The sequence below is a fragment of the Prionailurus viverrinus genome, chromosome C2 (assembly GCF_022837055.1).
Source record: "Prionailurus viverrinus isolate Anna chromosome C2, UM_Priviv_1.0, whole genome shotgun sequence".
NCBI lineage: Eukaryota > Metazoa > Chordata > Mammalia > Carnivora > Felidae > Prionailurus > Prionailurus viverrinus.
The window spans coordinates 68,323,580-68,348,033 of NC_062569.1; the positions used below are offsets into that span (position 1 = coordinate 68,323,580).

At 32.5% G+C, this 24,454-nt stretch overlaps 1 protein-coding gene and 1 pseudogene across 11 annotated transcripts in view; one reads left to right on the forward strand and one right to left on the reverse strand.

Annotated features, from left to right (window-relative positions):
* The window catches only part of NAALADL2 (N-acetylated alpha-linked acidic dipeptidase like 2), a 1,352,594-nt gene that overhangs the window by 1,177,717 nt on the left and 150,423 nt on the right, over positions 1-24,454 (forward strand). For all 11 annotated transcript variants that reach the window (XM_047875457.1, XM_047875456.1, XM_047875458.1 and 8 more), the window contains one exon: positions 10,548-10,643. In XM_047875457.1, the coding sequence (XP_047731413.1) occupies positions 10,548-10,643 (96 nt within the window). The remainder of the gene's footprint in view (positions 1-10,547; positions 10,644-24,454) is intronic.
* LOC125175059 (NADH dehydrogenase [ubiquinone] 1 alpha subcomplex subunit 12-like) overlaps positions 16,731-24,454 on the reverse strand; it is a 90,983-nt pseudogene continuing 83,259 nt past the window's right edge.

Here is a 24,454-nt window from a genome sequence, read left to right on the forward strand (position 1 = left end):
CACAGAGAATTTAGGTAACTTGCCGTATATCAAGTATTCAATAAATACTGTTGAGCATTCAATAAATACTGTTGAGCATTCAATACTATTTATTAGTTTTATGTATTTATTATATGTTTATTATACTATATAAGGATTATTTATCATTTATTTACTATAGACAGATATTAAATATTATGTATTTTTATATAAACAGCACATATTTCTATATAATATAAATACATTCATATATTTTATTCAAAATATATAAAACACATAAATATGGGTATTTTAAAATTGATTATTGTATTTATTTAATGCATATATATTTACTATATTTATGTTAATAAGAATATTGTTAGTACTGCTCCTCTTGTCATTAAAGCATGTATTTTGTCAGATGTTATTCTTTTATTTATAACAGTAGCACAGTTATGGAAGTATTAATAAGCACTACTCATTTATTTTACTATATAGAAGAATTAATGTTTATTAAGAAAGTTTAATAGTTTGGTGGGATCTTTTTACCTAATCTTAATTATTTACCATCAATTTATTAGCTAAAGGAATTTATTAGGAAATGCCTTAATTTGTAAAATGTTGTGCTAAGAACATATTTTTATTGTTTTTGTTGTTGTTGTTGTTGCTATAACTTAGCTTTCCCTGCCTCCTGATCTGTCTAGAAAGTGTGATATAAAACAAAACAAAGCATAACCACAGACTATTTAATGATGCATGGTGTGTATAAGACAGGCACACGTTCGATGATTAAGAGGTGAAAGAGGGAAAGATATATAAAGGAAATTAGCTGAATGAAAGTCTAAAATATGAAGATTGGATCCTATAAAAGTATCTTGTTGGCATTTAAGAACTTTAAGACCAAAAATTCCTCATGAATTCATTTAAATGATATGCATCTATAAGACCTATTACAATTATTATCCCCTTCTTAAAAGTACTTTATAGGAAAATGCAAAATGTTTAAAGAATGTGCACACAACAGACACATACACACACACAGAGGCAACTTTTAGTATTGGCTTTCCAAAAACTGTTTTGCAATTTTTGGAAAATTATTTAACCATGTTAATTTTACATGTTTTACTCATGTATCTGGGTTAAATTAAGATTTCTAATGTCTCATTTAAGTCTAAAATTAGGATGCTGTATCAATATGAATAGAACTATAAAGGCACCTTGAATATTTTCAATATTTTCAACAAAGCCAATGCTATGGACTTTCCTAGAACTTGAAAAAATAATTGAATTGAAAAAACATGAATGAATTCAGAAAGTAATGTCCTAATATTGTTCCACATTTGACCCTTGGATTGTTACACTTCCGTTTAAACTCCACATTATCTGAGGTCTGTTGTACTTTGAATAGTAATGAGAATGTTATGTTTCAAAATTATGACTGTAATTACCTTTTTTTCTCAGCCCAGCACATTATGAATGTCAGTGCCATTCAAAGCCTGCAAGTGTTTTAATTTCACATATTAAATTTAAGTATTGATGTGTATATTCTCTTACTGCAGAAAGGAGAATTTTGCAATGAGGGAAGTGCACATGAGACTTCTTAGGTTCAACTTTATTTAGTCTAAGCAGGGAGTCTTTGATTATACCCTTTAATGGTACATAGTGTTTATGCTGTTTATGTTGAATAGATTAAGTCTTAGAGGAAATTGTAACAAGAGGTGGTAGAAGTCATCCTTTTTCTCTTAAATTCAAACAACTAAAATCTTTGGCTAAGGAGAATTTTGGCAGTAAAGAGTAGGCATGGCATAGGAATGAAAGTGTGGGCTATGGAGTCAGAAAAACCTGGGCCTGAATCCAGGCTGTACCGCTTACTTATGGTATCACCTTGGGCTAATGTGGGGAACTCATTGGTTCTCAACTCCCCATTTGTAAAGAGAGGATCATGGCACAAAAACAGACACATAGACCAATGGAATAGAATAGAAACCCCAGAACTAGACCCACAAACGTATGGCCAACTCATTTTTGACAAAGCAGGAAAGAACATCCAATGGAAAAAAGACAGTCTCTTTAACAAATGGTGCTGGGAGAACTGGACAGCAACATGCAGAAGGTTGAAACTAGACCACTTTCTCACACCATTCACAAAAATAAACTCAAAATGGATAAAGGACCTGAATGTGAGACAGGAAACCATCAAAACCTTAGAGGAGAAAGCAGGAAAAGACCTCTCTGACCTCAGATGTAGCAATCTCTTACTCGACACATCCCCAAAGGCAAGGGAATTAAAAGCAAAAGTGAATTACTGGGACCTTATGAAGATAAAAAGCTTCTGCACAGCAAAGGAAACAACCAACAAAACTAAAAGGCAACCAACGGAATGGGAAAAGATATTCGCAAATGACATATCGGACAAAGGGCTAGTATCCAAAATCTATAAAGAGCTCACCAAACTCCACACCCGAAAAACAAATAACCCAGTGAAGAAATGGGCAGAAAACATGAATAGACACTTCTCTAAAGAAGACATCCGGATGGCCAACAGGCACATGAAAAGATGTTCAGCGTCGCTCCTTATCAGGGAAATACAAATCAAAACCACACTCAGGTATCACCTCACGCCAGTCAGAGTGGCCAAAATGAACAAATCCGGAGACTATAGATGCTGGAGAGGATGTGGAGAAACGGGAACCCTCTTGCACTGTTGGTGGGAATGCAAATTGGTGCAGCCGCTCTGGAAAGCAGTGTGGAGGTTCCTCAGAAAATTACAAATAGACCTACCCTATGACCCAGCAATAGCACTGCTAGGAATTTATCCAAGGGATACAGGAGTACTGATGCATAGGGCCACTTGTACCCCAATGTTCATAGCAGCACTCTCAACAATAGCCAAATTATGGAAAGAGCCTAAATGTCCATCAACTGATGAATGGATAAAGAAATTGTGGTTTATATACACAATGGAGTACTACGTGGCAATGAGAAAGAATGAAATATGGCCTTTTGTAGCAACGTGGATGGAACTGGAGAGTGTGATGCTAAGTGAAATAAGCCATACAGAGAAAGACAGATACCATATGGTTTCACTCTTATGTGGATCCTGAGAAACTCAGCAGAAACCCATGGAGGAGAGGAAGGAAAAAAAAAAAGAGGTTAGAGTGGGAGACAGCCAAAGCATAAGAGACTGTTAAAAACTGAGAACTGAGGGTTGATGGGGGGTGGGAGGGAGGGGAGGGTGGGTGATGGGTATTGAGGAGGGCACCTTTTGGGATGAGCACTGGGTGTTGTATGGAAACCAATTTGTCAATAAATTTCATCTAAAAATAAATAAATAAATAAATAAATAAATAATAAAGAGAGGATCATAATAATTCCCACCTTAAAGATATGTATGTGTGTTTAATATTATTCTATTCATCCAGGTCATGTTCATTAAGTGCCAACTACATAGAAAATGCATGTGCAGAATGTTTTTGTTTAGATCAACACCCATTAAACCTACATGAATTAAATATTTTAAATGATTATTTCTTTTTTTAAGTTTTTTGTTTGTTTGTTTACTTATTAATTTGAGAGAGCAGGGGAGAGGCAGAGAGAGAGGGAGAATCCCAAGCAGGTCGCGGAGCCTGATGACATGGCACTTGATCTCACAACCCTGAGATCATGACCTGAGCTGAAATTGAATAGATGCTTAACTGACTGAGCCACCAAGGTGCTCCTTAAATGGTTATTTCTAAAAAGAAACATGCAAAGGGTCTATTTGGTATGGTAGTACATTAAAGTTTAGTCAACTCAGTCTAGTCCAGAAATGAATTAAATATGACTTTTGAGTGTTTTCTTTACCTCTGTATATGTACTAACACCGTCTTCTATCATATTTATATCCTACCCTCATTTCAACACCTTTCTCTTCAATGGCTCCTCTATTCTGTTTTCTGGGTAATTTTACTGAGCGTTTAATTTCTTCCATTCCAGACTATGATCTATTTATTTCCCTAAAATTTTCCTGTCTTTTAAAATCTCTTCTTATCTTCTGGATGCTTTCTCTCACAATATGCCCACAAAATATGTCCACATCAATCCTGTCTAAAACACAACAAATAAAACTTTTCCTTGATTCTTTCACTCTCTTTATGCCATGATAATATTTTTTTAACTTTTCAACCTAACCTGAATTTCTGGAGAGAATAATAGTTATTCTATATGAAATAGAATTTCATAGTTAGTGTTTCACTTCTCACATTTATTCCTCAACTGATTGTGTTGTCTCCTGTGCCCACTAATCCACAGAGACCCCTCTGACAAAAGACACCAGGAATCTTTGAAATCTACTTTTAATGAAATCTACTTTTAATGGATACTTTTCATCTTACTATATTTCTTTACTTCCTTTGAGGCATTGATTATTCATTCCAGACATCCTCTACCTTTTTGACTGCCATAAAATCAAACTCATATGCTGCTGTTTACTTTCTCTGATTATTCTATCGATAATATTTTCATGGGTTTTGTTTTTACTTTTTCTTAAATATCAGTGCCATTCAGAGATCTCACTATCACTCAAAGTTCTGTATTACATTCAATATACTTCAAAGACTACTACATATGGTCCTCTTTACATTTTGATTACTATGTGCATGCTTAAATTAATTTTATTTGAGTTTAGAAGTTGGTCTTGAACCAAACAGGTCATGAATAATACAGTCACTCGTCTTCTGGGATAACTTAATATGAATATCTCACAAATACCTTACTTCAAATGTTTAAAATTTAATTTTTCTGTCCTAAAGCTTCATATGTTTCTATATTTTCTAAAGTAATGAAATTTGTATCCACTCATTTTATCAAATCTAGAAATACTTGCAATCTTGATTCCTTTTTAAGATTTTTACATGCAATTAATTACCAAGCACTTTATCTTAAACATTTATCAAACTCATCCCTTCCTCTCTGTTTTTACTACCACTGTCCTGGGTTAGTCTCTCACATTTTCCCACTGTAGTACTACAATAGCATTCCGTGTAAACTCCCTGTTTCCCATCATATCTTTTTAAAATGTATCCCCCATATATGTGTCTGTCTATGTGGGCCATCCTCAACATACACTTGAAAATATCACTTGATCTGTCCAAAACCCTCCAAGAAATTACTGTCACTTATGGAAGTGGCTTTCAAACCTTAATAGTTGTAAATTTTAAAAGAGAAATTTCACATTGAGTTCAATATGCAAACACCTACTTATAGTGATTTAAATTTCAAAACTCTAACTTTTGATTACATAAAAAAGCAATTCTTGATAAATGTAATAAAAAGCAAGCACAACCCACTTGTAATATAGTCCTTTCCTCCTTCCTGAGCATATTTATATGCTTTATTTATTTGCTTACTTCTGACGTGAACTCTCTGAGATGAGGACTAGCATGTTTACGTTTTTCAACCTTATGGATTGATGCTACTAAGATGGAGAGATTAATGACTTACACAAAAAGTCCAGCATTTTTTACTATTTTAATAAGAAAGGGAGTCCATGTCTTAAAAGGCTTACAGTATAGTAAAGGAAAACAGAAATATAACAAAGCACAGTGTAATACATGATGAGTAAAAGTAACGTAAAATGACATGGAAACACTGACAAGGGAACGAGGAACTCTGATGGGTTGGTGAGGATCAAGGGAAACAATTGCAGAAAGAAGCCTGGTAACCAGATGAAGGAAGAACATTTCAAGCAGATGAAGAAATAGTCTAAGTATAGGAATAGAGATAGTAAAAGTAAGAGTGGGTTTAGTTTGGTGAATAGCCTTCTGTGATATAAGCAGAAGCTGTACAGAAATGGTGCAAATTAGTTTATGGGAAAGAAAGAATTGCTTAAAGGTGAAAGAAAAAAATGATAGGCTAGGGCCTGTTTGTGAAATATCATTCTAATGAATTTAAGCTTTGGGGGTGCCTGGGTGGCTCAGTCAGTCAGTTAAACCTCCAACTTCACCTCAGGTCATGATCTCCTAGTCCATGAGTTCAAGCCCCTCATGGGCTCAGTGCTGACAGCTCAGAACCTGGAACCTTCTTCAAATTCTGCATCTCCCCCTCTATGCCCCTCTCCCACTCATGCTGTGTCACTCTCTCCCTGTCAAAAATAAACATTAAAAAAAAAATTAAACTTTGGTCTATAGTCAGTAGAGACCATAGTTTGGGTAAAAGTAATAAATAACTAGACTATAGCAATGGATAGAAACTTGTAAAAAATTGTCTAAATACATGGATTAGAAGATAATTGGCTAATGCAGTTATGTGGTACAAAGGGTGAGAGACATTGGAGCCACAAAGGCATAAAATTTCAAAATATGTACATAAGTATAGGCAAAATATAGATACGGTGCTATCATCCAAGATAACAAATGAAGGCAACAATTGGTGAAATACATGATCATGATTTGGAACATAAGTTGATATATCCAAAGGATCTCATGAAGAAACAAAAATAATGAACTAAAAATAAAAAAATCAAGTCTAGAGATAAAGATGTGGAAACTGTCATTTTGAAGATGGTAGTTGAAGCCAGAACAGTAGATAAAACCACTAGGGAGCCTGTGGAAAAGAGAATACTGAGAGGAGACCACTTAGAAATGACAGTAGCATTCAAAATGGAAAAGGAAATCCAGTTCACATAGAAAGTAATATACAAGTGGAAAACCAGCAGGGTCGAATCAGTGACTTTAGACAAAAGAGTTGAAAGAAGGGAGGTATCCTGAATATGGTGAAATGTTACAGAAAGGACAAGTAAGTTAGTACTGAGGAGACCAATGGGATTTTACACCATATCCTAGATAGACTTTTCATCTCAATATCCCTTCTTATGTAATATTTTTATTATGATCTTCATGTGGAGGACATACAGTGTTAAGTTTTTCATATATCTTGATTTACTTCTTTATTTTAATCTATCAATAATTGTTCTAAGCAAAAGTGCTTTCTAAGTAGTTAATGGTGCTCAAGTTCCCACTCTTCGTCTACAAATGGGAGCCATTATTAAACAGCAATCATTCATACTTAAGGTAATAGTAGTAGAAAGCCTTCATAAAGCATATATCCTTCTTTTAATCTTTTCATATAAATATATATAAATACCTATATAAGAAATATAATTATATATATGTATTTATGTATATATGTATATATACACACATATATGTAAAGAATGGTAGTATCTCAATCTTTTCAAAGACAATGATATTTGATGTATTATGTGTCCAAATCCCATTAGATTAAACTTAATGAAATTTAAGGATCATGTCCTTCATTTAGTAGAGTAAATGGCATATAGAAGGGTCACATATATGTTTTTTTAAATACTTAAATTTGGCACTAGAAACAAAGAATGGTATAGCAAAAGATACGTGAAGGAATAAGAGAAAAAGGGATTACACCGGAGGATAAGACTCATATGGATAATTTAAATTAACATGTACTGCTACTAAATAATTGAAAGTTCAATAAAAACCTAATTAATTGCAACTCCCTCTTTCTCTTCTATGGGATCATTCAGTCTGAGGCTGGCTGATATTTTACCTTTGCACTATTTATGAAGCTTTGTTTTGCTGTGTAAACTAATAAGATAAAATTATTTCAAGTTTTTTTAAAACTACTCACGAAGCAAACTTTTTAAGGACTCCATGCTTAAATTATTAAATGAAAATGAATGACACAAATTATTCATGTCATTCTTTTAATAAAGTTAATTCAAAGATATCTCTCTTCAAAAAAATAAACATGTCTAAATGCAAACTATGTACTGTTTGTCATGGGATTATAGAGGGTTCTTTTGATTTCCTTTAGTCCTTTAGCATTCTACTGTAATTACCACATCATACCACGCTTATCAGTATCATTATGATATTTATTACTATTAGCTTCATCATCAGTGCCACTAATATAATATCACCTATGTGGAAGACTTTGGACAGTTCACATCTCTGTGAAGTATATGTTATTTAAGTCTTTTAGATGTGGTAACTAATGCTTTGGAGATTAAGATGCTTAAAAGGACATAATTATTAAGTGGCAAAGCCAACATTTAATGTAGATCTGTGTTGACTGCCCAAAATGCTTCAAAAAAATAAGTTTATTAAACCTATTGCAGTGAGAAAGAAAAGCATCTTAGGGTGCCTAGGTAGCTCAGTAGGTAAAGTGTCCAACTTCGGCTCAGGTCATGATCTCACTGCTCTTGAATTCAAGCCTCACATCAGGCTCTGTGCTGACAGCTCAGAGTTTGGAGCCTGTTTCAGATTCGGTCACCTCTCTCTGCCCCTCCTCTGCTCACTTTCTCTCTCCCTCTCTCTCAAATATAAAATAAAAACATAAAAAAATTTTAAAAAAGAAAGAATAGCATCTTGACTAAGTGTATTAGTTTCCTAGAGCTGCCATAACAATCACCACAGATTGAGTATGTATACATTATTCAAGGTGGTATCAGAGTTGGTTCCTTCTGAGGCCTGTGACAAAAAAAATCTGTCTCAAGACTCTTGATCAGCTTCTGGTGGTTTTCTGGAAGTCTTTCGAGTTCTTTGGCTTGTAGAATCATCACTCCAATCTCCGTCTTCTTGTTCACATGGTTTTCTCCCTGTGTGCACATCTATTTCCAGATATTCTCTTTTTATAAGGACACTAGTCATATTGTATTAGGGACCCATTCTACTCCAGTATGACCTCATTCTAAATTAGCTGGTTACATCTGTGATGACCTATTTCCAAATAATATCAGATTCTGAAATACTGAAGTTTAGAACTTCAATTTATGAATTATTCAACCTGTAACACTGATTATTAGTAGACTTTCAAAATGGAGAGATTAGGGAAGTACATTTATGATATTTTAGATTGAGTTGTGTGGTTTTATGATAAGTCTTCAAAAGTGGAGTACTGATTGAGGCTGGGTTCACTTTCTGACAAATTAGTTTCAGATTGTAGGGCAAAATGAGGAGAGGAATATAAAACAATTATTTTTATAAGTAATTTGTTTGTCTAGATACATAAGACACTTGGTTGATTCATGGTTTTATTATCCAAAAGTGGATATATACTAGAGAAAACAGCTAAATTACTTTTTTTGATCACAGTCTTGTTCAAAATAGGAGGTGAAGAGTATGCCTGATTATAGGGAATTGCTAGTATGTTGGTTTTAGTTGTCATCTACATGACTTCAGAGTCCATCAACTACATCATCCTAACTTTCTTTCCCATCATTGATATATCCCAAAGTAGTCTGTTCTGCTGTTGGATTGCTCTAATAAATAGCTTTTTGAAAAAGTTCTAATATAATTCAGTTTAAATTTGTTACCCTTTTGTAGTCATTGATGGTTAGATTGGGTTGAATTTTCCTTCTCCATTATAGCCTTCAGAAAGATTATCAATCATTCAATAGTCTACATACATACATATATCCTTCCCCTACTCTTCTATTTTCTAGACAAATCCTAGTTACTTCAGGTTTTCAAGTAAAAGCTATATTTATATAGTAAATAGCATCATATCATGGGATAATAATGTTGATAACTACAAGATCATTATTTTAAACAGTGTCTTAGCCCTTTCAGATGGCTTCAATAAAGTATCACAGACTGAGTGGCATGATAAGCAACTGAAACTTATTTTTCACAGTTCTGGAGGCAGGAAGTCCAAGATCAGGATGCCAACATGGTTGAATGAGGAGTCTCTTCCAGGTTGCAAACTTCTTGTTCTATCCTCACATGAAGGAAGGGGATAGGGAGTTATGTGGAACCTCTTTTGTAAGGGCACTAATCCCAATTACAAGGATGATGCCCTCATAAACTAATCACCTCCCCAATGCCCCACCTTCTAATATGAATACTTTAGAGATTAGGATTTCAATATAGGAATTTTAGTTTAGCATAAGTATTTAGACCATAGTAGATTTCAACATTTTCAGTATCCTGTGTCTTTTTACATCCTGAAATATGTCTACATGTGGAAGTACAAAATGACTGGTTTAAGTTTTCCTGATTAATTTCAACCATCTTAACACTAAGGTTCTGATAACAACCAGCATGCTATTATTTTATTGGCAGCATGTAAAGCCATGAAACCAATCTAAGCAAAATATCTTACTATTGATTTGAAGTGAGTTTTGCAATATTTAAAATATCATGCACACTTTTGCCTGAGCTTTTATAGATGGTAAACATGTTTATCAATAACATTCCATTCTAACAGCCTTAAAACATAAAAATAATATATAAAGCGGAGAAGGAAATTCAGATATGGGTTTTGTCATCAAGGTGTCTTACTCTACATATAAGTCTGCATTTGAAAAAAAGTGGGGGTTCTGCAAAGAACTATCTCTTCTGAATTAAAAAAAACGTTTTTTGTAAATACAGCTAAAAGTTATAGAATTCTACTCATTTTAATTTATAAGTATTCTGCAATTAGTTAATTAGATCAGTAGAATGAAGGCCAACAATCAACAGAAACCTTAAAGCAATTTAGAGTCCTTTTGAATCTTTAAAGAAAATCCAATAAGCACTTGAAAAACAAAATCAATGAAGAGTCTTAAATGTTTCTTTTCTGATTTTCCACAGGGTCCAAGTTTTCTCTCTGAGGCCCTTTTCCTTAAACGTGCAACAAAAATTGAAGAAATGGATCCTTTTTTCCACCTTCATGAAACCATTACCAAGGTAGGAGATAAATGCATTCATGAGCAAGTTTTGTTCTTTTTTGTTGATAGATGGAGGAAAGGAAAATAACCAATCAAGAGAAAATTTATACTTTCATTTATAAAATGTATTTGAAAGAAATTTAAGTACCTCCTCTTATTTTACTAAGGAGTAAGAATGATAAGGTTCTCAGGCAAAATCATAGAAACCAATAACATGATTTGTAATGAAAACCAATCTTTAATAAAACAATTAGGTTTTTTTCTTAATCTGAAAGTAGATTTGTGGTATAATCTCAAGTATACCCCTTGATTAAGGGCAGTATAAAATGCATCTTTGATTTTCTGCATCTTCAAAGTTTTGTGTCAATACTTAAGATACTTGGTTGTTTGTGGTGGTACTTTGTCGTTGCATTAAAAAAATAAAGACTGCATTTATAATCAATGTTTTTACACTATGATGGTCATACCTATATTTTTGCTTAAAACTCTTATCTGTGAGTTTATAATATGGAGAAAGTTAAATTGTACAGTATGGAGTAAATGAAGTTAATATTCTGGCATTACCTTACATCATATGAACTTTTACTTTTACCAACTATTTGTTTAATGTGTCATAACTTCTTTTTGGGGGCTGGAATTTATAGAGAATTTTTGCATTTCAACATTTCAAAAAAGAATCCATATTTATATATGCTTAGTTGAAAGATTGAATCATTCTTAAATCATCTTAGTGAAATTTTACAAGGCTATTTTTCTCCTCTTCATAAACAGAGATGTGATATAATGAACAAACTCAATGAGTGGCAATAGAATGAACTCGGAATACAGACTATATTCTAGATCTATCATAGCTTTCTTTCTTTCTTTTTTTTTTAAGCTGTGCATTTGCTTTTTCTGAACTTTTGAAATAAGAGGAGTTTGGAGCACATTTTACTTAAAATTCTCCCAAGCTCAAAATATCTGAATCTTAACCACATTTATAATTCTTTGCTTTGCAATTTATTCCTGAGTCTTAATTTAGTTTTGAATATATCCATCCTTTGATACCCATTTTTATTTGGATGTGGCAACATGAAAATAATAGGTCCTTGGTATTTAAGATCTTAACTATATTCTTAATACTTATAGGGATGATAGACTGATAGATAAAAAATGATATCTATAGCTATCTATTTAATTAGTGTATATTTGTATGTGTTTAGATGAGAGTATGTACATGTGTGTGTATTTATTCAAGAATTCTGGATATTTAGAGTCTACGTTTATTTACTTATTTTTAAGAGAAACATTAGAGGATTTTAGGGCAATGGAATACTAATATTTTCTCCTTTTTTTTGAGAATTTATTGGATTTTTGCGGAATGGATAATTTTGAGTCCATATTGATATCAGGTATATAACAAGAGGTGTAAACTCACACTGATTCTTGCTGCATGATGTCTTGGCCACAGTGCAGTTCCTAGCAGCATATTGGGAAGCAGGGATGGGTTAAGAAGGGAGTAGGAGAACATAGAACATAGCCTGAATATATATATATATATATATATATTATATATACTGACTATATATATATATATACATATATATATAGTCACTACATACTGACTATATATATATATATATATATATAGTCACTACATACTGACATACTATCTATCTATCTATCTATCTATCTATCTATATACTGACTATATATATAATATATATATATATATATATTATATATATATAGTATGTAGTGTGAAACACAGGAAATCAGACACCCTTTGAGAGAATACACAAATTTGTGCACAGACATTACCACAGGTTCTATATTTATTTTCAAATATGTTTCATATGTAGGCAGATATTTAACCCATTAAATGGATTTTAGAAAGAATTCTTTATCTATGAAGAAATAAAACATGCCTAAGTATACAAGCAAGTGTCCTGTGACATTTTTTATAAAGAAATTTTTATCTAATGTTGATACTGTCTCCCCAGTCATCATGTTTACCTATGGTAGCCACTCATGTTGCAGATCTAGGCCAAGGGAAGAAATTGTGCTTCAGAAGTTCAATCTTAGTTTACCAACAGGAAAACCTGGGAACCATAAAATGAAGTAGTTTATAGATACTTTATTTTAAGGTCAAATTTTTGTTGATCAATAACAAAATAAAAATATAAATATAGTAGGGTTGATCAGAGCACATGAGTAGGAGATATGGAACAGAGGTTTTACTACCATGGTTACCAACTTATTATTTTATTTAGTAAAACTGCATTTTATTTTCTACATCAAAAATGAGTACACTCATAACAGCTTTCCTCACTAGGATTCTGTGAGATTAAAAGATGATGCATACATTTTCTCTGAAAATGCAATATGGATATAATTGAGTATAATTATTAATGCATTAAAAAGTACTAGTGCTGATACCTTCAAAGTAGACTCTTACCTGCTTTTTCTGAATTTAGTTTTTCCTTTAAGGAAAAAAAAATAAGTTAGATATGAAAGCATACAATTTAATTAATTAAGTTCTGAGAATACACTAGTAAGTTAGTGTACAAATAGAATATAAAATTTAATTTGTGAAAGATTGAGGTCTTTAGAATATTTTGTTTCAATAAGAATAATAGTGGTATTAGTGTGATATTACAGAAATAGCAACGGACATTGAATAAAAATACCCAGCTCGGTATAAATTCTGTCAATCTGAATTATGAAAAAATGATGTGAAATAGGAAAAACACTTTGTAAAATTATAAAACACAGTTACTGATATTATATCAATTTTAAAACATTTTTAAGAAATCCATCATAATTAAAATATTGAAGATACTATATTCCTATTTCTCCCCATAAAAATTTGAATTGGATACACAGCACTATAACAAAATCACATATTTATTTTTCTAATAAATAAATGTAATAATATACATCTAAGACAAATGTTCATGTAATGCAATCTATTATCTTTTCTGAGTGAGTAGCTGCAGTCTAGACCTTTGTTATAGATCACAAATATGATTTCTATAAAATTAAATTACAATTTCTAAGTATTAAAAAGTTAATAATCTATCATTGGTGTTTTTTGGATTTAAAAAAATGAAAATAAATAGATGGCACTAATATGTGGGGTAGGAGCTATGAGTCCTAGTATGTAGTTTCCCAATGTTGTCCTGTAGTTCTTTAAAAAGCTGGGTTTTTTTTTTTTTTTTACAAAGTTTGACTTTATCTTGGCATTTGTCTTTTTGATATAAAGCATGGAACCTAAGAAAGTAATGAATGAGGCTCAATATTGATGCTAAAAGGTATAATTCATCATTGCCTCAATGACAGGTGATGCAGGATAAAGTCAAAGGACAACACATACTGCACTGATGTTGAAGATGTTTTCTTATCTTCTATAATTATCTTTAAAAATAGCGTTTGTTTTTTTAATTATCACGGAAGCCAAACTAATTTCTCTAAGACTACACATGAATGAAATACCAATATAAATTTTAGCTGCTTAATCCTTTAATAAGTGAATAAAAATCTCCATGGATTTATGTTTTGAAATAGGCTTATTTCTCCTTCTGTACCTAGGAATTTTGTAGTCATGTTTCTAAATCTTCAACATTTAGCTCATAAATTGTTATTAGTTATCTAAGTATTCTTGTAGCCTATTATAAGCCAAGGATGAAGCAAATACTTGAAAAAATTAATACATAGGAGCAGGTACAGGGAGTAAACAAGTAAGCAAATCATTTAATATAACACACTAAAAAAGGTGATAGTAATATGACCAAGTTACGATAAGAAAGAAGATTGGAGTTTATACTTCTGACTAGGAGATTTGAAGAACTTATCAGAAAGGTGACATTTGAAGAATTTAAGAAATATTAACTTTATTTATCTTAATGTCAATGAGCTCCCTTTGAGAGTTCTTTAAAGAGCAGGTTGTCAGTGGTAGTATGTGAGAAATGATGGTTTGAAATTTGAATAACAGAAGACAGATTTAAGAGACATTTTTAGGTTTGAATAACAGGATATATGATTTACTGGATATGGGAAATGAAGCAGAGTGAAGAGTAAAGGAAACTTTGAATAGCTCCATCTTAGGCAAAGTTGACATTATTGAATTGACCAAATTAAAAGTTGGTTTGAAGAAAGTGATAGAGTTTGCCATTGGACATGTGGAATTTTGGATATTTAGGGCATCTAGACAAATATGTCATGGAAGCAGTCGGATACATGAGGTTGGGGCTCAGAAAGAAATGGAATCCTATATGCATTAGCTGATGCAATAACCACTTGTCACATGTGGATTTAAATTAAAAATAAATTAAATAAAACTAGAATTTAGTTTCCTTGATATCATTAACCACAATTCATGTGGTTAATGACAACATATGGCTAATAATTACTGCATGGGATCACACAGATTATAGAATATTTTCATCATTGCCAATGGTGCAGATGATGTTACCCTACAATATTCATGCAGAGCAACAAGAATTACAAGGAAAGGACAAAACACCCAAGGTAGAATGGTTTATGGAATCCACAGGACAAGATATATTCTAAGAAGGAGGAACAGTTCAAGAGCATATTCTCCATAACCTCACACCATTAAGATGGCTACTATTAAAAACAAAACAAAATAAAAAATACCAAGTAATGACAAGGATGGGGAGAAATTGAAATTCTTGTACACTGTTCGTGAGAATATAAAATGATGCAACTATTGCAGAAAACTGTATGGCAGTTCCTCAAAAAATTGAAAATAGAATTATCATTTTGATCCACCAATTCCATTTCTGGATATATATCCCATAGAATTGAAAGTGAAGTCTTGAAAACGGATTTCTGCACCTATATTGATAAAAACATTATTCACAATAGTGAAAACGTGGAAACATCCCAAGTGTCATAGATGGATAAATAAATAAGCGAAATGGCATGTATATATACAATGGAATATTGTTCAGCCTTAAAAAGGAAGGAAATTATTATATAGTCTACTTGAGGACATCATGCTAAGTAAATAAACATAAGTGTCACAAAATGACAAATACCATGTATATATTGTTCTTAAAGTAATCAAAACCAAGGAGAAAGAAAATAGAATGGTGGTTGCTAGGGGCTGAGGTTGGGGTAGGAATGGGGAGTTTTTATTTAATGGGTATAGAGTTTCAGTTTACATGCTGCAAGAGTTATAGAGATGGGTATTGGTCATACATTATGAATGTATTTCGTACCACTGAACTACACACTTAAAAATGGTTGATGGTGAATTCTATTTTATGTGTATTTTACCACAAATTAAAAAAATTCAGAAATAAAAGTGTATTCATCCAATGTACTGGTCATTGGACGACCATTCTGAACTGATGATTTGGAATTTTAAAATTCTTTTTCTCTTCATTTATGCCTGATCCTCAGTTTTTTGCTATTATCCATAAAGAGTTCACATGACTTGTTAACCATTTCTTTGATTTACTTTTAATTGATGTAACATCCTGTATTCATTTTATGTCTTTTTAAATATATTTTATTAGCATTTTATTCTTAAATAATATACACTCAATAAATGATGACTGATAACTATATTTTTAAACAAAACAGAACAGGGGCACCTGGGTGGTTCAGTCAGTTAAGTGTCCAACTCTTGGTATTGGCTCAGGTCATGATCTAATGGTTGGTATGTTCAAGCCCCACATCGGGCTCCAGGCTAAGAGTGTGGAGCCTGCTTGGGATTCTCTGTCTGCCCCCTCCCCACTCGCTAAAAAATACATTAAAAAACAACAACAAATCAAAAATAAACAAAGCAAAACACTTTAGCTATGCTGAGAAGGAAAGGACATTTAAAATCAAGTGTCAGTATATACCATTTGGGGAAGCAGAAGAAAGCTGCTATCACATTATTGGATTAATAGTATTTTTCCTCTGGAACCCCAAATGTGCTCTCTCTCTCTCCACCCATATAGAATATTTTATTATGTATTTTTTATATTTTTATTATATATGTTATAATATTTATTTTTAAGCAAATATTTTTAATCAAGTTAATAGTAAGTAGTAAAAGTGCAATTGCGGGAAGAACCCATACTTTACATGTTTAAATTATTTTCCATTGTCTTCACTTGTAAGGTATTGAAGGTAGAACCCACTCTTGAATCTTCTTTCTAGTAATAGAATAAGGTACACATTGTTCTGGAGTGCCACTCACACTGTACTTATGGTTTATCCAAATGAATTTACAAGCAGTAGGCGGTTTTGTTGTTGGAGGGTCATTGGTCATAGTGTGAAGCCAATGATGCCATTTGGGGGCACCATGCTTCCATCCATATCCCAAACCAAAAATGTGTTTTTGCCACTCAGTTTCAGTAGGATATATAACCCATTTTTGACGGCCAAAAAAACTGCTTGTTGTCTTTATAGCATTGGTTTCCATATTTGCCTTCCCCCACTAAGGTACCAAGCCTCTTATCATTTTCCCTGAAGAAAATTCGTAGATAGCTGCAGAGGCCGCCCTGGACACTGACCTCCTGCAGCCTGTGTTTCAGGACCTACAAGAACTCTATCTTGTCCCTCTATATTATATTTTTAAAGCTCTGAGTATAAAAAGTAAATCCAGGAAAACAAAAAGTACTTTATACTTGTGGTTCCATAGAAACTAGCAAATGACCTAATTTTGCTTGTGAGTTTCCTCAAGAAATACCAATTTATTAGTCATTTCATTGTTTTTCCCACCTAATTTAAGAAAAAATATTTCTTTATCTTTAATTATTACAGGATATGCAATATTAATATGTTTTTAATATAGGGGTTTTAAAAATATTGTTCTTAAATGTATATGCATACCTTCCTTTTCTTATATAATGTCAAAATAGAGATCTTTTATAAAATTATTTGGATATTGCAATATTCCAAAAAGAAAATAGTAGGGATAATATAGTATTTATTCCCATTATTTATGTGGAGAAAGTGTCACAAGAGAGATTAAAATTGATGAATAAGGCAGTACTTGTATAAAGCCCGGAAGTCAAAGCTAGTAATTCTTATATAGTAATTCTTATATAGTTTGTATTCTAACAATGTAGTTATATTTGCCCTTACTTATACTATAAATTTTAACTCAATTTTGTAGTGGTATGAGTAAAGGCTGATAGTGGTGTCTTCAATGATGAAAAACATTTAAATAATTTTAATTTTTAACCATTTCAGTTAATATTAGTTACATTTAGAAATGAGTAACCAGGATCACTTTGATTAATGGAGTTATATTCTGATCATTTATTTTAAACACATGATTTGTGAAATATGAATCTGCAATTATTTTAAATGTCATTATTGAATTATGGTTGCACCAGGTGTTATGATACTAATATTCTTAAAGCATGGTAGCTGAAAACAAGCCACTAAAACAATCTATTCATTTGGTAACTATAGAATAGAAAGGCAGACTAAAATACAGAATGATTTTATTTCTCTTTAGCTGTCATCCTAAGCTATAGCTTAAAAATTATAGCTTAGTAGCATTGTGTAAAGTAAGAGAAAAAGGAAGAGACCAAATATCTTTTATTCAGTTTCCTGAATTCTGAAGTCATGCTGTATTCATGAGCTAATAGAATTTCTGGTAGAGATCTTTACATGCTTAAAAATCTGGCTATGATTTCTAATCTAAATGAGCAAATCTGAGTGTCTTCCAAGTATCTTTAATATTAATATACTTTTTGGATAAAATATGAGAATATTGTATTGTACTTAACAAAATAAATGTAATGATATTCTTTAATCTTGTTTGTACATTTGAGGTTATTCTGAAGCTATGGATTTAAAGCTCCTGTTTTTATTTTTAAAAATACTTTGAAATTCTTTTCTTGCTATATCAAATTATTGTTACTAGATGCAAGAGGTCTCCATAGGGATCTACACTATGTTTCATGACATGAGCTAAGCCAGAAAATATCCCAAATATGTATTTTCAATACAGAGATTGTATGTTGTAATAAAGAATGTTGGTTGGAGCTACTCAAGGGAGATGATGAGATATTAAAACCAACCTCCTATGCTTTGAAAAGGAAATATTATAGGTGTATATTTTCTTCATAAATGTATAATTAAACTCAATATCTTCATTTACTGAAATTGGAAATGGTGCTGACTATATTTTGTCTTGCCTAGAGAGGTTTGGTTTATTGTTTTTCATTATATAGCACAAATATTATAGTTTCTAAAGGCATGCCTTAAACTATCAGTTTCTCTTTTTTGTTTTTGTTTTTATTACTCAAAAGCAAATTACTACACAATATAAACCTGTCAAAATTTGACTCCCTTTTAAAGGGAAGTTAATCATCAAAGTAGATATTTTGTTACATCATATTGAAAGATAGGCATATTACTGCATATACTTATTACTGCATATTAAGATAAGTAGAGATGCTGTTACTCTCTAACCATACTTTTTTCTGTCATATGTACGTAAAGGCTGATTTTAACATGTATTTATTATAGAATATAAGTATGCTAGTGATATAAATCAGGATAGGAAGGTCTATGATCACCTATAAATAATATGACAAACTTTAAAGACATAGTCAGCCTACTTCATAAAGTTTTCATATTTGGGGGCACCTGGGTGGCTCAGTTAGTTGAGCATCTGACTTCAGCTCAGGTCATGATCTCACAGTTTGCAGGTTTGAGCCCTGCATCATGCTTTGTGCTGACAGCTCAGAGCCTGAAGCCTGCTTTGGATTCTGTGTCTCCCTGTCTCTGACCCTCCCCTGCTCATGCTCTGTCTGTCTCTGTCTCTCAACAATAAATAAATGTTAAAGAAAAAAAAGAGAAAGTTTTCATATCTAATTCAGGAAACGGTAGCCTCATCCCATAAAGTAACATTTTTAAAAAATTTTATATGAGCTAAATATATCCTTCTTATTTCTGGTATCTGTCAATAAGTTGAAAGTGAATTTTAATGTTAATTTATTAATTTGCCCCTCACGAATGAAACAAGAGATTCTTTGTTGTTTCATAACATTTTCAGATAATATCATCCTTGAAATGATGTAGAAGTACAGAGACAAGGGGCAGAGTAGTCAATGGATAACAGATTAACTCTGGATAGGCAGGTCAAATGTCCTTCCAAACACTGCTGTAAATAAAGCCTCTGTATAATGAAAAGATTTAAATACTCCAGGGAATAACCACTTGTTAAAAAAATCAAATGTAGCACAACAAACCAGAAGTATCTGGGCAGTCTTTTGGAGTCTATTACAATGGACTTTGGTCATAATGCTTACATGTCCTCAGGACAGTGCCCACTGTCCCCATGGGTGACTGTAATAAAAGATCCCCTTACACACAAACAGATCACACACATATGCACTCATTATGTGATATGATACAGATTTTCAGTGCCAGTCACTCTCAGTGTTCCCCACTTGTCTTCTCTTCCAGGGAAGTCTGAATGTCATCCTGTTTGTTTTTTTGTTGGTTGGTTTTTGAGTTTATTTTTTGTTTTGAGAGAAAGAGAGAGAACTGAAAGGGCAGAGAGACAGGGAGAGAGAATCTCAAGCAGGCTTCACAATGTCAGTGCAGAGCCTGATGAGGGGCTCAAACTCACGAATTATAAGATCATGAGCTGAGCCAAAACCAAGAGTTGGATGCTTAACTGACTGAGCCACCCAGGCACCCCTGTTTGTTTGCTTGTTTGTTTGTTTAAATAATCTTTGGACCTGTATATTCTGCTAATGATGAGACACAGAAAATATTTAAAAATTGCAGGGTTTTTTTTTTTGGCACTTAGTAGTCACCATTTGAATTATGCAATGTCTTTCAGAGTTCATAGTAATTGGTGTTTTAGGATAGAATGAAGTATTCCATTACATTTTTATGATACCAAATTGATTTTAGGAAATGAGTGAGACTTAAATTTGAATAATTCAAACAAATTTTTATTTGAAAGGCAAACAAAATTTTTGTTTGTAATAGAAAAACCATTTATTTAAAATTAATTATGATTTATTTACTAATATGTCTATTTAATTTTTTAAACTAAGGTTTAGGAATTAGTTATATTTATAATTACAGTGTCGGGGCGCCTGGGTGGCGCAGTCGGTTAAGCGTCCGACTTCAGCCAGGTCACGATCTCGCGGTCCGTGAGTTCGAGCCCCGCGTCGGGCTCTGGGCTGATGGCTCAGAGCCTGGAGCCTGTTTCCAATTCTGTGTCTCCCTCTCTCTCTGCCCCTCCCCCGTTCATACTCTGTCTCTTTCTGTCCCCAAAATAAATAAACGTTGAAAAAAAATTATAATTACAGTGTTATTGACCATTTGCAGAGGCTCAAATAGTAATATTTCTGCTCTCTAAAATAAAACAATAATGAAAAATCAGAATTATGATCCCTAGTGGTCAAGAAAAAGAATTATGATCCTTATAGTTACTGACTTTTAAGAAAACTAGGAAGAATATAATCCCATTTTAGAGATATTTCCTTCAAAAGTTAAAAAAAGTACATATCAGGATGGTTTTGTTTGCCATTAATAAGGACCTTCATGCAAACTTGTTCAATAAGAATAAAATCATTCTATTTTTCTCATGTAACTGAAAGTTCTAGAAAAGGCATGCTTCAGGAGTAGCTCAAACATAACCCTTGATCCACTTGTCTATTATCCTCTTGGTTGTACCCTTTTCTCTGTTGAGCTTTCCACAAGTAGGAGAAAAATGCTACCAGCAGTTCCTGGAATCATAGCTATACGTAATTCTGTCAAAGCAAGAGAGGATCTCTTTTCTGGTGAATTTTTCAGAAGAGTGAAGATGCTGATTTCTAGAAAGCCGCAGCCAAATGGACCCTCTTCTTATTACTCTGAACTGGTGTCATGCTTATTTTGAATTATTTCTTGTGACCACAGAAATAACAGTGCTGATTGGGTTAGGCCTAGTTCACATACACTAATCACTATGGAAAAGAAGTTGAAGTTTTTAAAACCCTGGTTTGGAAGAATGAGAGTAAGGAAGATCAGGTGATTAGGGTTCATCGTATCTTCTTTAATTAATAATCTTGGCTAATTCAGACTAGTGAAAACCCAGTTGGAGGAGGGTATGAAGACATATGGATATGTCAGAATGAAAACAATAACTGACTGGGAACACGGGACCAAGTCGTAAATGTATGAACAAGAGGCTGATGAGAGTCTTAGCAAGTAGGATTATTTCAGAGTAGAAAAACTAATTTTTATGTTAGATGACTTGGGGAAATAATTTATTGTTTTTTTTTTAAATAAAACGGGCTTTATTGAATCTCTCTAAGTGGTATATTTTATTTCAGTCAACTATTTGAAAAGAGAGTTGCAGTATTTGTTCAGAAGAATGAAGGTATATTTGACTTTGAGGAATAAGTAGTAAAGATCTATGTTAGCTGGGTTTTAAGTTTTAGAATAGTAATACAAATTTTGATTGGTAATGAAGGAAAGCTGATTTGCCTCTTCCTCATCCACACTGGTAGGTATAAATGTAGTTTGTTTATTTTTATTACTGTAAAACTTTTTATTGCATAAATACCAAAGTTTATCTACTGCTCCACTGTTGATGTGTATTTGGCTTGTTTCCAGCAACAATTAAGAATATTTTTGTACAAGTCTCCTTGTATATGAATTTCTCTAAGATATATACTGAGAAATGGAATTACTGGGTTATAGGGTATGAATATGTTTAAACCTAGAAGGTAATGCTAAGTCGCTAGGATAATTGACTGGCCAAGTCCCCCAAAGACCACCAGAAGAGTCTACTGATTAAGCAAAAGTTATTATACTGACCTCACAAAGAGAGGACAATACTGACTGAATCGTAGTAGTATTTTAGTAGGGAGTATCCTGCAGGAAATATTTATAGAAGATTTGAGTGTCTGGACTTAAGTTTTAGGGTGAGTGTTTTAGTTCAGAGAAATAACTGTTAATGGGAAAAATTAATGACAATAGGAATTGGTGTACGTGATAAAGGGAAGACTGATAAATGAGCTATTTTTCCAAGTGAGCAAATTATTGCCCAGGGAAGTGAGGTGTTTGCAAAGGAGAGTAAGTTATTCATCTGGATATATTGGTTTGTAGAAATTTCTTGATACAAACAGTGAAGTTATTTATTAGTTTAAAGCTTTATTATCATAAGCTAATTTTTTCTGGTATAAGTGGTTATGCTGACACATAGTTTTCAGTGCTGATAGTTAAGCTAAGTGGACTCATGTAGTCTTGATTCTTGGAGCCATGTGTCACAATTCTCTTTAATCCTATGTCAAACTTGATAGTTTTTTCATTTTTGCTAATCTGATATGTGCAAATACTGCCTAATTGTAGTTTAAATTATGTGCCTTTCTCTGATTGCTAATGAAATCGAATGGTTTCACATATTGGCAGTTTGGGTTTTCTAGATGTTTGTTTGTATGTATGTATGTATTCTAAGTGCCTCTTAAAATCATTGCCAAGTTAAAAAAATTTATTGGATAGTTCATCTTTTTTATTGACTCATAGGAGATATTTGTTTATTCTGGCCATGAACTTGTTGTAAGTTACATGTGTTGGAAATATCTTCTCCCAGGTTTTGACTTTTATTTCCACTCTTTTTATTGTATCTTTTACTGAGCAGTTATTCATTTCAGTGTAATGTAGTTTAGTAATTTCTTTCTTTATGTTTAGTGTTTTCAGAGTTTTAAGAAATCCTTCCATGTCCTGAGATAATACTTTTATAATTTTTCCTTTAACATTTACATATTTAATCTACCATGATAATGATTATGATGATGATGATGATGATGATAATGATGATTGTGATTTAGCTAGGGGTGTAATTTCTAATTTTCTGCCTAATTTAGTGATAATTCCATCCTTCCCTGATGATAAATAATTAAACTAACATATATAAACTTTCTGTGTATGTAAAGATTAGTTTCTGGTCTCTCAATTCTATTCTTCAGTCTATTTGTCCGTTAGTGTACAAACACAACACTGTTTTAGCATTATGTCTTTATCTTCTTTTTTTCCCCCCACTGGGTGGTAGCCTTATGTCTTTAAAACAGGATGTCCTATTTGGTAGTTCATGGTTCCTACTTAATTCTTCTGTGAGAATATCTTGACTGTTCTTGCCCTCTTTTTCTTCCATATAAATGTGAAAATTAACTTGTTTGATTCTACAAAAAAACTTATAGGAATACCAATTGGAAATGAAGGCACTATACACTTTTTAAATAAGTATTTCTTGATCCGAAATGATTGATTGTTCTCAAAAGTTTATTCTATTACTATCATCAAAGGTAGTAACGGCAATGGCAAGGTAAATAACTGAGTGTCCTAGTTTACAGCTGTATAGTGGTAAAAGTATCCTTAAAAGTCATCCTTTGAATAACTCACTTTATATGTAATTAACTGCCATCCATAGAAGTGAAGGTCAATATTACAGCATGTATGTAGCTGACATAGGACTCAGGCTAAGCTCCGATCTCATTCATTCTTATAAAACATATTTACTCAACATCTCTATGTGTTCAGGGATATAACAATGAACAATGCAAGAAAGTGTACTTGCCTTGTATTTCACTGTATCATACTACTTTACTTGCACAAACTCAAAAAAGCCATCAGTAAAATCTTTATTAAACACATTCTAGTGGCTGGACACTGTTTTAGTGGTAAAGTATATAGCAATAAACAAAAAAGGAATGATTATCATCCTCAAGGTCCAAGAGTGTATGGCAGACAGATATCATAAAAGTATAGGTATCAATACAAACTATATTAAGGTTCTGAGACAAAGTATAAAGTACTGTTAGAATTTACATAAGGGCTGTGGGGAACACTGACTTAGTCTGGAGTATC